This window comes from Apostichopus japonicus, chromosome 6 (genome assembly GCF_037975245.1).
Source record: "Apostichopus japonicus isolate 1M-3 chromosome 6, ASM3797524v1, whole genome shotgun sequence".
In the NCBI taxonomy this organism is placed as follows: Eukaryota; Metazoa; Echinodermata; class Holothuroidea; order Aspidochirotida; family Stichopodidae; genus Apostichopus; species Apostichopus japonicus.
This window is the reverse complement of record NC_092566.1, coordinates 13,308,768-13,322,214: the sequence shown is the minus strand read 5'-3', so window position 1 is coordinate 13,322,214 and position 13,447 is coordinate 13,308,768. Positions and strand designations below refer to the sequence as shown.

Sequence of the window (13,447 nt, the reverse complement as noted above, 5' to 3'; positions counted from 1 at the left end):
TCGAATTCAATTACAGATAGCTTTCCATACGAGCCATTTTAACATATAATCGGGAATTTCTGCGTATGCATTTCAGATACATGGAACTCAATTGCAGATATCTCGAATTAGAATTGCAGATATCTTGAATTCAATTTCAGATATCTCGAATTCAATTTTAGATATCTGAAATAGAATTTCAGATATCTCGAATTCAATTTCGGATATCTCAAATTCAATTTCGGATATCTCGAATTCAATTTCAGATATCTCGAATTCAATTTCAATTATCTGAACTAGAATCTAAGATATCTCGAAATCTATTTTAGATATCTCGAATTCAATTTCAGATATCTGAAATAAAATTTCAGATATCTCGAATTAAATTTAAGATATCTCGAATTTAATTTTAGATCTCTGAAAAAGAATTTTAGGTATCTAAAATAAGAAACAATTTAAGATTTCTAAAATTCCAGATTAAATGTTAAAATGGCTTTCCATAGGGGCGAGTCTCCAATGCCTTTAAAGGCATTGAAGACTGAAGATTCGCCCCTATGGAAAGCCGTTTTAACAGTTAATAAGGAATTTCAGATATCTCGAAATAATGTCATATATCTCAAATTTAATTACAGATATCTCCAATTTATTTAAGATATCTACAAATAATTGCAGATATCTTAAAATCAATTTCAGATATCTCGAATTCAATTACAGATAGCTTTCCATACGAGCCATTTTAACATATAATCGGGAATTTCTGCGTATGCATTTCAGATACATGGAACTCAATTGCAGATATCTCGAATTAGAATTGCAGATATCTTGAATTCAATTTCAGATATCTCGAATTCAATTTTAGATATCTGAAATAGAATTTCAGATATCTCGAATTCAATTTCGGATATCTCAAATTCAATTTCGGATATCTCGAATTCAATTTCAGATATCTCGAATTCAATTTCAATTATCTGAATTAGAATTTAAGATATCTCGAAATCTATTTTAGATATCTCGAATTCAATTTCAGATATCTGAAATAAAATTTCAGATATCTCGAATTAAATTTAAGATATCTCGAATTTAATTTTAGATCTCTGAAAAAGAATTTTAGGTATCTAAAATAAGAAACAATTTAAGATTTCTAAAATTCCAGATTAAATGTTAAAATGGCTTTCCATACGCCCAAACCGTGTGCGGCCATCCGGAAATAAAGTTAACTTTCTGTTGCTTGCAAGTGACGTTTTGTTTGTGTTGCTACAAAATGCAGACAGTATTGAAACGTGATACCTTGTTATCTTTAGCTGGACCAGAGATGTCCATCGCTGTAGCGTTTGTATACTGTGCTGTGGGTATTGACAGCTGTATGAACTGATTGTACACTAGTGTTTAATTACCGACGGTAGCAAGCTGTGTGTGTATTTTCTGGGATCGATGGTGGTATTTAACACTTCTGTTACACCTCATTCGAAACTAGGTCAAATTACCGGCATTGGACGTTTCTTTTTGCGTGAGTCTTCACACCCTTTTTAAGGGAAAGGTATATTCCATGCAACACCGGTTTCAACACCTTTTTCTCTAAAAGTATAACTTATTTGTCTTCACCGTGCTCATTAACCTGTCTGTATTCTGTGCATGTTTTTGTCCCTTCTGTTACTGTTACTTGTTATTTAGCCTCTGAAGAAGATCCTGCTAGGATCGAAACGTCAGGCCAACTTACTTTTACACATTCTATTACACAGGCTCTCTAGTAGATAAGCAGTTTGCTAACAGTTTTATTTTATTTTAAGTATAAATTATGTATATATATATATATATATATATATATATATATATATATATATATATATATTTATATATATATATATCTTATATATATATCTATATATATATTTATATATATATATATCTTTATATATATCGTTTAAGGTACCCCATGCTAGCATTTCGTCGACCCCCCCCCCCCAACTTTAAATTTCCTCCAGAATCCCCCACTCAGTTTCCACCTCCGCAGGGAATTTCCCTTGCGGTAAACCTCGATGCCAAATATGCCCCCATATTACCCCAGGCACCGTGGTCTAAATTCCCAATGTTGACTATAGTCTAAGACCCCCCCCCCCTTCCCTCTCTTGTGATTCTATTAATGTTCTTTACATTTTCTACTGTGTACTTTGCAAAGAGGGCAATTATTATAGGTGAAACAGGCTCCCGGTTCCGCTTACGTTTTAATAATCACAAAAAAAATCTATTCGTGATAATTTGCAGGTCTCCCAGTTTCCGAACATTGCAATCTTCAGAGTCATTCTCTCAAAACCCTAAAATGTCTTTTTATTGCCTCCAACTTCAAATCGGCTACTGAACGTAAACGTAAAGAAATCGATTGGATCTTTCGTGTTAAGTCACACATCACCGGCCTCAACAAAGACTCCGTTCTTTGCTTCTTAATCCGCTTCCTGTATAGTCATGGTTTATTTGGTTCTAATTCTATCAATGCAACTTACACTTATCTAGCGTCATACTTTCATTGTGTTACATTTTGTACTTTCATTCGACTGCCAAGTATTGCTGACGAAGGTCCCAGGGGGACCGAAAATTCATATATATATATAAATATATATATATATATATATATATATATATATATATATATATATATATATATATATATATCAGCTGAAGTACGGTTACCTATAAACGATTAATACCGTTTTATTAATATTGCATTTCGTATATATATATATATATATATATATATATATATATATATATATATATATATCAATCGAGTAGGCAACTTTCGAGTACCTAAGATATCAGTGTCCAAGATACATCATTTCATAATCCTGTTGTAACTGGTCAGTTAAGCTTATAAACAAGTTTATCTTATGTATAGGCCTGAGTAGGCCTACTCGTTAAGTAGACCTTCTCGTCCTGAGCAAGTACCAGGTAGGCCTAGTTTAAACTGAGAACCGTAATTAAGAGTATCTTTAAGTACTGTTCATCGAGTTCGAGTACCCAGTACTCGAGTTCGGTACTGTATACTCGAGTACACCGAATAAGCCTTCTTCTCGACGGTAGTCTACAATACTGTAGAATGGTAGGAGAAACAAATACAAAAATAATTAAACTATGAATTGTCGATTACAAGCATAAGCCAGTGAAATGTGTAATAATAGCTTATGGGCTACTTCTGGCACAGAGAGAGAGAGAGAGTTAATTAACAACCAAGCGGAACCTGACAGTTATCGTGTTAACAATGTCAAATTTCGCAGAACTAGTCCTATTGCGAGGGCTTGTTGCGTAGCAACGGATGTTACACTAATCCTTGTGGCCAGGTTACCTTGTTTTGTACACAGTGACGTCCAAACGACAAACACCTGCTCAAGCCGCGCCTCGTTGTTACAGGCACAAATGTGTTGTGAGGACTGAAATTATATGGGCTCGTGATAAGATTTCGCGATAAGGTTCGCAAAAGGCTCTCCTAGTGTTTCATCATCACAAATCGCTTCTTCAGTAGCCCTACAGTTTGGACTTTCATCTGCTGGTAGTTGAAGTAAATCTGCGGGACCACACAATTTGGATATTATATGTATATATTTACGCGTTGGCTTAAATTACAATAGGACTCTTACTGAAGATGGCTGTGCAAAAAGGTTAGCCTAACTTAGTAAGAAACTTACAGTAGGCTTGTGGAAAGTATTAGTGACATGGGCCTAGACTAGCATTTTGTATTTTACATGAAATGTTTCATACCCGGATACTATTCATAAGTTGACTTGTAAATTGTAGTAACCTCGAGATAGAAGGAAACAAACACCATGTTAGTGTGTGCTCTACTGATCTTTGCCCCCTTTCCATAGGGCATAACAAACTACATTTGGCATAGCCTACAGTAGTTTAGTTAGGTCTTAACAAACTTACCAAGCCTAACTTTAAAGCTGTTTGAAAATACAGCCTAGGGATGTTACATAACAATCAATAAATTGGATTCAGTCCATAATAATTTATCATCCAGGTCCTTCTCATGGTAGTATTAGACTAGGGAGATTAATGCATTTAAAAGCAAAATTAGAAAATTTGTCATTTGAAATGAATGATGACTAGGCCTAACCCTAGTCAAGCAAATAATGTACCTCCCAGTAGGCCATTTGGTTAGTAATGAAAAAGCATAACAAAGATGGCGATCAACTTAAAAGAAATGCTGAAAATGAGTACACTGAGTCTTTATATAAAACCATTCCAATTGTCAAGTATTTTCATAGAAACATATTCCATAATTGTTGTTCAATAACATGTTACACTTGATGCATGTGTTCCTCTCCATAACTTGTTGCACTAAAATGCAAGTTTTAACCTATCTGTAGGCTCAGGTTATAGTTAATATTGATTGAATTTAGTCTCACTATATATGGACAATGATGTTACTAAATATATTCAACTCTTGTTTCAAGATTGCATCAAAGTAGCCTTTACATATTTAATATCCCATTTTACCTTGCATTTTATGAGCTACAAGTAAAAACTTGCATTCTGAAATTAAGGCAGATCAATCCTACCCCTTATTATGCACAAGTTTTGAATATTTTAATACTATTCCAGTTTATAAATTATGCAAACCCAAATGTCTTATTCAGTTTCATTATTTTCTTGCTTGTTTTGCAGATCACTTACTCTGAAAAGAAGAATCTCAACAATCCAGACTACTTGGTCAGGAAGTCTATTCAGAAATCTTTACTGTGTTTTTGTTTTACAAGCCTTGCAATTTCAAAGTTCACTTTGGCTACTAAAACTTACATTTTTTAGAACAAACTTACTTGCTCCAATAATCAAATCAAGATGTATGATCGTGCTCCCAGAGTTCTAACTACAGGAATTGAAAGCACAGGAGCTGGTGTAGGACCTGGAACATATGATGCTGTAGCCGTTCCACATACCAGGATCAAAGCAGGTACAGTATACTCCAACAGATACCTTGTGGGAAGTTGGGAACTGAATATTCAGTGTGATTTTAGTAGAGTGATATCTGTGTATTTGAGATCAAACAGGAAGGCTTTTTATTGACTTTCACAAGAGCTTAAATTTGCAACCTATTATATACCTATGCTTCACCTCCCAGTATTTTATTTATTAATTATTTTTTCCATCTTTGCCTTCAGATGGATATGCTCCGTTCTCATCAATGAATCCTAGAGAGACCTTTCTTACCGTTCAAGATAGTGTTATAGCAGCACCAGGTCCAGGACAGTATGACCCTCTGAACCCTCAAGACAGAGTAGTTGGCGGTAAATCGTTGGCCAACAAAAGTAAACGGTTTGATCCGGTCTCATCAAAGACACCTGGACCGGGAACTTACAATCTCTCAAAACAGAGTGATTGGATTAAGAAGACTGGACTCCTACCAGAAGAGGATTTGAAAAAAGGGGACAATGGAGTGGTATGCAAATGTTTTCTCTTGACTTCTTTAAAACAAAGTCATGGTGTACAAACAATTACTTTGATATATATAGACAAATATGGCAGCACATTTTTGTTTGTATCATTTTGTATGATCAGTTAGTTCCAGAATAAACTGTAAGGAAATCTAGTAATTCCAAAGTCAAAAAATAAGAATTGGAAAACAACATAAATTGGAAATCACAAAATAAAAATGAAAGAGAGAAACTAGTTTCTAAGTTAGCCTTGAAGGAACTTTTTAAGAGTGGGAAAGATTACAGCAATGGGCAAAAAATAGCCCTGTTTATGATTGTTCTTGTTCTATACCAGTGTTACAACATAGGGGCAGAAGTCACATGATCACAAAGACTGTAGGGAAGCCTGAATCAGTTCATTATTTGGTTGCTTGTAAGATAATTGCTAAATGAAGAGTATAACAGTAGAGGTTTGAGTGGCACAGAGTTCTAGATTTAATATATGGCACTAGGTCTTGCACACTCATATAAAGTCATTAAAAAGGAAAAAGAAAGGAAAAAGATTTTTCATTGACCTTTTCTTCTGAAGAGCTGTTGAATCAGAATGTAGAGTTGAGGTACAGAAAACTAAAAGAGTTCAGTTCAGTTGAGATACAGTGATACAATGACCCTGACCTAAAGGTTTCTTTTATTTGAAGTCATGAATATTCATTGAAAGATTCCCTTGCTTACGACAGAAGAAAAGAGAGAAATAAAGAAAATATGTTAATAACATAAACTTGCTGAATATTTGTAATTTTAATTCAGTATGAAGGAGTATATATATAAATAATTGTATCACAGGTTTGACCAACCTCAATTTGACTGTTTCAAGCAATGAATGCCTTAATAAGAAGAGTTTCAAACTATGTAGTTTTACCATTTAATTAATATTTTTTTCTTGGCATCCTCACAGCTCATCACCAGTAGAATTAAATACTCACGGAAGCCCTTGGCACCATCAATACCAACACCTGGACAAGCATATGGTTATGAAGAGCATGAAGATGGTACATTGAGGAAACAGGAGGCCCCGGCTAGAGACAACAGTCTAGGTCCAGCATTTTACGATGTCAATCAGGTAAATACAACTCTTTCATTGTCAGAAGAACTAATGTAAACTGTATTTGAAGCAACAGAAAAAACTTCCCAAGTGTACGGTTAAATCATAAATTTTTAAGAAATCCAGGGAATTTAATGTCAGTAGTATGACAATTTGAGATGATGTAGAATAACATCATTTTATAATGGAACTCTGTTTATCTTCTTTACAAATAAAAAATTAGATATAAACTATAAATATTTGTGTACATAATATAGTATCTCCTGCCATGCAAATATACTTCATATGAGTACCAAAACTTTGCACAAACATTTTGAAAGTATTGTTTTATATTTTACATTTTGTGTCACAAAGAAATGTTCCATTTATTTTCAAAGCAAATAACAAACGTTGACTGCTAGAGCCTTAAAAGTTGTCATATTGGCCTGGTCTAGCCTGGGTATTTGTTAGTGTCAGCATGTGATTAGGCTAATTATCTGTGAATTGTTCCAGTTTTGGAGAGAAAGGGAAATTCACAGTATCTGCAGGGAACTTTGCGCTAGTTACTTGATTATCAATTGTTTTTGACAATGTTTTTTACCATTTGAGATGTGAAACCCAACCGGCTGGTTGAAAATTATCATCCTCCGTAGGATATGTTGACTATCATAACAATCCATCCATATGATAGGACCAGTAAAAGCTTCATCATATAAACTGCATTAGGCCTACACCTGTGCATATGTTTATCCACCACCTTTAACAAAACTAGGCAATGACGAAGCAATGTTTGTCTTGCCCCAAACTAACAACGCTTATGCTTTTTATTACTTTTTTCATTTCTTAGCACGAAACTAAAACATCTGCAAAATACAAAGGAGTTCATTTTGGGAGCATGACAGCTGCCCGAATGGATTTCTCAGGACAAGGAGGCCCTGGACCCGGTGAATATGATGCATTCAGGGAATTGGACACTCAGTATGAAAATTTAAACATCCCAGCAACAGGAACTAGACCATTTGAGTCAAAGATACCACGGTACCATGAAGAAATTGCCAAGAGTCAAGAAAAGAAGGTAAAACATTTGTTGCTAAGATGCAGTTTGGAAGTTTCATTGAAGTCATGTCAATTTTAAAGCTTGCCATAAAATAAATGTGCTGTCTTCTACATGCCTTGAAGTAAATGGTTGGTTTGCTGTTAATGTCACTTGTTGAATAAAACAACACATAACATGTATTCCAATGTCTAATTTTCGATTGTAGCATACAGAGTATGAAATAATGTCTGTATAGGTGTCATTGTTAGGGAATATAATGAATTAACACATGTACCTTATTAAAGGTTATGTTACTAGCATGAATGGATGTTATCATTAACAGGTAGTGTTAATGGATTAATTACTATTTACAGGTAGTGCTAATGGATTAATTATGTCTTACTAACATGTTTGTATTTGACTTGCTTTTTAACTTCATGCGCTTACTCTTTTCCTCTCCCAAGGCTGTGCCAGGACCCGGGAAGTATGAAATCAGCAGCCAGTTTGATAAGACCCCGCAAGCATACAACACAGAAGGTCTAGAAGTAGAACACCCTCCATTTATGTCACAAGCAAAGGTAAGTGAGAGAGAGATAGAGAGAGTTTCTCTATTTTAAGTACTTACTAATTCCTCATTTGTCTACTGTTAATCACCACTGTTGCTATAACAACTAAGGAATACCCAATGGATGGCTGGCTTACCTCATTACCAGGACTTATATTCCTCTGTTCACTGGGTCAAATCTTTGCTGTAGGCAATAATACCATCTTTGCTTTTTTTCAAAAATGATCTATTCCCCAGATTCTGTCCTGAGATATTTATACACTAAGAGAAAACAGAGACATGTATGGATGCTTCAATGAATACAATGTTTAGCTTCATGTTAAATGTTTGTGACTGATCGACCATGTCTTGTGTTTTCTGATCATTTTTCACCTGATTTTTATGCTAGACTATGTTTTTCTTTCCTTGTAACAGAGATTTACGTTACTTAAATCAGAGACCCCTTCTCCTGGTTCATACAATGATCCAAGGCATGCTTTAGAGGCTCTTAAGAAGATAAGAGGTTTAAAGAGAAGTCCGTTTGGAACAACAGCTGTCAGATTTCAACCCCAACCAAGAATACAAAAAACACCAGGTGTTTATTTGATTTATCTATTTTTAATATTGTTGTTTTATCCTTCACATACTGTAAGTTCTGAGAGACACGGTGAGTTAGCAGCCAGTCATATATTTAGAAACAACAGCTGTTGATCTATAGAATATGTCAACTCACCGACTGGCTGTGTTTGTAACCGCTTAATGTTTTCTAATAGATGAAAGGAAAAAAGACACCAAAGAAAATTGAAACCGACAAAGAATCTAAATATGATTACATCATTTCTGGTATCGTACTTTTGATATGAAATGATATTGACCTTAGTTACTTTAATTTCTAAAGAGAGAATTGAGCCACAATGCAATTTAAATAATGTAATGCATGTAAACTTCACATTGTCAGCATTTAAGTTTCACATCATAGTAATTATTTCATCATAATATTTTGTTTTGTCATAACATTGTCAATCATAATCAATTTATGTGTTAACTTTTGTTTGTGTAGATGTATTTATATGATATCCTATCATCTTAACTTTTTTTCCTTTTCCATTTGTATTAGTTATTCTTCCTGTTAACATACTTAATGACTCCTCTTTATAAATTTTGTATTTATTCTGGAATGAAAAATGAAATGAAAATCTTGCAATATGCTTCATATCTGGTTTGTAGTACACTATCAATGTGCACACTTGGCAATGTATGTTCACTTTTATGATTGACAGGACCCGGTGCCTACAGCTTCTCTGGTGTAGCACAAGATTCATTGAGGAGAGCCTATGTAGAGAGTACTAGAAGAGGTGCCTTCGGCTCCACGTCGGTTAGAATAAAGCCAATCTTGAAGCTACAAGAATCATCATTACCAGGTCCAGCTCAGTACCAAGTCAAGGACAAACCAACCTATAGCCGCTACGCAAACAACAAAACTGCCAACTTTGCTTCCCAGTCAGACCGACTCTTAGCACCACCGCCAGTGATTCGTGTAAGTTATAGATGCTGTTCTTGTATCTAAAGTATCTTACACTGCCCCTGTTACATGTCAGTTTCATTGTAATGTAAAGCATAAGTCATTAAAAACCCTTTAGATTCAGAGTTGACAACATTTGGGCACTTTTTGTGTCCTTTGGAGTTTGGGTTTGCTAACTTTAAATAACCACTTTTCTGGCCAATCTATGTCGCAGTGCGATTAAACCCCAAGCATACTTGATGTATTGCTTAGTATACCCAGGCACTATCACACTGTTTCTATCTTTTGAAATGTGTCTCCGTCATTCCTCCTTTCTGCTACAGAAAATTGCCTTTTCCTTCTTTTGTTCTTCATCCCACCTTTGACTGGGAATTGTATATTTTTTTTTGCAACTTTCTTGGTTTTCTTTGTTGCAGTGGATAATCATTGTTGCATTGGCATTTATCCAACATGACGATGATGATGTGATATATATATATATAAATATACATATTTTTCATGTTACCCAATAGGACAATCCGCCACCAGGATCATATGAAGTCACACATTCATTTGATCAAAGCCAGGGGAAGAAGGCACCTGCTTTACCGAGGTCACATCATGCAAAGAGAAATCAAGGGTCCTTCTTATCTTCATCTACAAGGTTTGCTCAGCCAAGGGATATCATCCTTGAGAAACCAGATGGAAAAAACCCAGGTAGGTTTCTGAAGCAAAAAATATGGCTTTGATCTGACTATCTTTGTCAAAATACAATCATTTGAGAAATGTTCCAGGTTTGATTGAACTAAGAAAGTATACTCAAAGAGTATATGTAGCTAATGGCTTTATAAACTAAACATATTCTGTTGCAACATTTTAGCAAGTGAAGTTTATCTTAAACTAAATATTACATATCTGAGACAATCCTTCATAGATGATAACATGAACCTGATCTGTAGAGTTTAATCAACTTCTGCTATCATCTGCTCAACTTCTGAAATTCTTTGTACGTAAAAATGTTCTAGAGTACAATTCTAAACTGATGACAAGTTTTGTTTGGAGTCTACATACACAAGTACCCTTTCAACTTGTACAAAAGCAAAATGTGTACAAAGATTGTACAAAAAAGTACAAAATAGCAAAGAGTACAAATAATGTAAGAAAGTGATAATATGTCCATCACAGTGAGTATACACTATAAGTATTATAGAAATACTGACAGATACAGTTCATGAAAGCTTTTGCAATGATGCAGTGTGCCATCTGTATATTGGGAAGTTATCTTTTAACAAAATTCAATCATAACAAATGAACGCAGGAGAAAAAAACTGAGTCTCATTGCCTTGACCAAGTAGGAATACTTTGTTTAAATTTATAGGAAAGTTATTGATTGGTTAGTGATAATTTTATAATTGTAATCTCTCTGTGCCCCTCCTCAGGTCCTGGAACTTACAACCCTCCATCCAAGACTGGAGTGAAGCTTGGTTTAATGGTGACAAGAGATACACGATTTAAGACTCTGAAGAATGAAGACCCTGGACCAGGATCGTATGAGGTAACCTCAAATGTTTTAAAGCAAAACCAAATTGGTTTGGTATTTGATGTATTTGCATACACTTTGAAATATGGTTACTTTTAATGATTTTATTATGAAACTTGGTAGCAATTCTTAAGCAATGTTTGACCGAATCGAATTATAGTTAATTTCAAAGTAAGGGATATTGATAACATCACACTTTTTTTTTATAAGTACAGTACTTAGTCCCTATAACAAACAAAACTAAAATATGGAAAAAGAAATGTTTTTGTTTCAGTAATGCTGCTGATTCATTACTTTTAGAATTAAGATTTCATTCAGACACTTTGAGAATCAAGAAGGAACTAGTGGCATTCATTTTACCAGGTTGTTTTATTTGTTTTAATTTTTTTGTCTAAGACTTTGCTATAGGGATTGAGTTTTGTATGTGACACTATTGTTCATAAAATAATCCATCATCAATTCATTGCAGATTAAAAATAAATTTTCCTTTCTTTCTCTCTCTCTCTCACCAACAGTTAAGCCCTCTGCTGCAAGACACTGTACTAAAGGGAACTTTTAATGCAACTTTGAACAACCCAGTGGCGACGAGAATGGAAATGACCAAAGGAACTACGCATAGTAAACAAGCGTTTATGTTAGGAGTATGAAAGAGAGATTTCTGGTGTCTGTGTCCGTGTCTAACAATATTCAGCAACAAAGAATGCCAGTTATGTCCATGTTTTCTTTTTCTATCATTTCATCTCCACAAAAGAAGATGGCTACTTTGTCACAGTAAATTTGCTATCAACAAAGAATTATCTTTAACACAAAGCTATGTGGTATGATACATTGATATTCACAGTGTCAAAAACTAATGCAAAGTAGCTTTCAGAGATGTTTGTTTGGAGAAAAGTTTTCATAAATACAAGCAGTAAATAAGATACTGGATCCAGTTATTACACTATCAGTCACTTCAAGGACTTGCCTCAGATAACTCATCCCATCAGTTTTAAAGCAGCAGGTTGCTTGTGATGGACAACTCTATCAAGCCCCACCAAGTGTTATTCAAGGTCCTCAAATTTTACACCAAATGAACATATTTAATGTAAAAAGGTAAAATAATTATTACAATTCAAATTGAAAAATGTTGTTGTCCAAGCTATTTTTTGCATATTAGCAATTTAGACATTTTTCAAAATTGGTCCTGTTGCTTCCTTTACTTGAGATGAAACCTTACATGCCATGCAAAGTATCTGTTTTGAGTTTTGTTTTGTTTTTCATCATCATAAATTACCCAAAGTTGTTGAAAAAAAACCATGCAAAACTGTCCATTAAGCACAAACTGAGTTTCCAGAAAGTCATGCTTAATTGTAGTATGACAATATTTGTCGATCCACTTTCTTCCATTTTGATGGGTGCATTTGTGACTTCACATTCTAGACCAGAAGCAGGTTATACCATAGATATTTGTTGTAGAGCTGAAATAGTTCAAGCTCTATTATTCTTTTATACTTCTCTTAACAAAAATACAAACCTACAAAAAAAAATTGAGCAAAAAGATGGCATGTTGCCATTAAAATCTTTTAACCGAGTGGCTTCATAAATGTCTCATGCTTAGAGATGCTTGCTGCATGCAGAACAGATGCTTGCTGCATGCAGAACAGATGCTTGCTGCATGCAGAACAAATAGTTATCCACTTCAACTCCTTTTTTTCAAACTTTAAAAGTTTGTAAAATGCTTCACTTTATTTCCAACCATACCAAGAATTTAATGATATGCCTGAGGTTGTTTACAAGTAACATGCAGACAATATGTTGGTTTTGGAGTTGGGAGGAACAAATTTGAATGAAGGAAATTCACAAATGAACTTTAGTTTAATAATTAATCCATTCAGCTGCATCTCGAACAGTTCGTATAGTTTAATTTAGTCATGACCTTAGCAGTCCAAAAATAGGGAATATGTTCAATAGTTTATTGAACCAAATGTTTTTATCAATCTATTTTAAAATGCTATCAAGGTGTCAACTTTTATTCCTGATCAAGGGCATTTAAGTAAATGGTGCATGAGTTTGTCTGCTAGATGACTTAATGTAGCTTCCAGAAGCCTTCCTCTCCAATAGACTGTCCATTTCAAGGTTTCATATTTCAATAATAAGGTGAGACTACTAATGATTTTTCAATGTTGTAAATATGCTTTTGTAAATTGATATCATTCCAGAGAATATTTTGTAAATAATCAGAGAATAAAATGTCAAACATAAAAAACTTTTGTGCTGTCTTCATTAATTTGTTTCAAGTGTTAATTGAACATTGGAATCATTAATCTTTCATAATCACTGAAGAAAGTGATTCCCAAATTGTACCTGATATAGTTTTGGGAG

The 13,447-nt window shown here is 34.2% G+C and overlaps 1 protein-coding gene across 2 annotated transcripts; it reads left to right on the top strand.

Annotated features, from left to right (window-relative positions):
- Positions 1 to 3,329: 3,329 nt before the first annotated feature.
- On the top strand, positions 3,330 to 11,788 carry LOC139969039 (sperm-tail PG-rich repeat-containing protein 2-like). 2 transcript variants are annotated; one of them, XM_071973753.1, is made up of 11 exons: positions 3,330 to 3,529; positions 4,639 to 4,924; positions 5,133 to 5,410; positions 6,340 to 6,504; positions 7,313 to 7,540; positions 7,966 to 8,079; positions 8,481 to 8,640; positions 9,326 to 9,582; positions 10,080 to 10,263; positions 10,986 to 11,101; positions 11,602 to 11,788. In XM_071973753.1, exons 2-11 carry the CDS (start codon positions 4,813 to 4,815, stop codon positions 11,731 to 11,733), a joined length of 1,746 nt encoding a protein of 581 aa, XP_071829854.1. In that variant the 5' UTR covers positions 3,330 to 3,529; positions 4,639 to 4,812; the 3' UTR covers positions 11,734 to 11,788. The 2 variants fall into 2 exon arrangements, with proteins under 2 accessions (XP_071829854.1, XP_071829853.1); XM_071973752.1 differs by having other exon boundaries at positions 3,330 to 3,629.
- The last annotated feature ends 1,659 nt before the right edge of the window (positions 11,789 to 13,447 follow it).

Bases quoted from the DNA above. Each gene is read 5' to 3' on its own strand.
- LOC139969039 (XM_071973753.1), top strand. From the start codon at position 4,813: ATGTATGATCGTGCTCCCAGAGTTCTAACTACAGGAATTGAAAGCACA. The intron at 4,925-5,132 runs GTACAGTATACT...CTTTGCCTTCAG, and splicing joins ACATACCAGGATCAAAGCAG to ATGGATATGCTCCGTTCTCA. The intron at 9,583-10,079 runs GTAAGTTATAGA...GTTACCCAATAG, and splicing joins CACCACCGCCAGTGATTCGT to GACAATCCGCCACCAGGATC.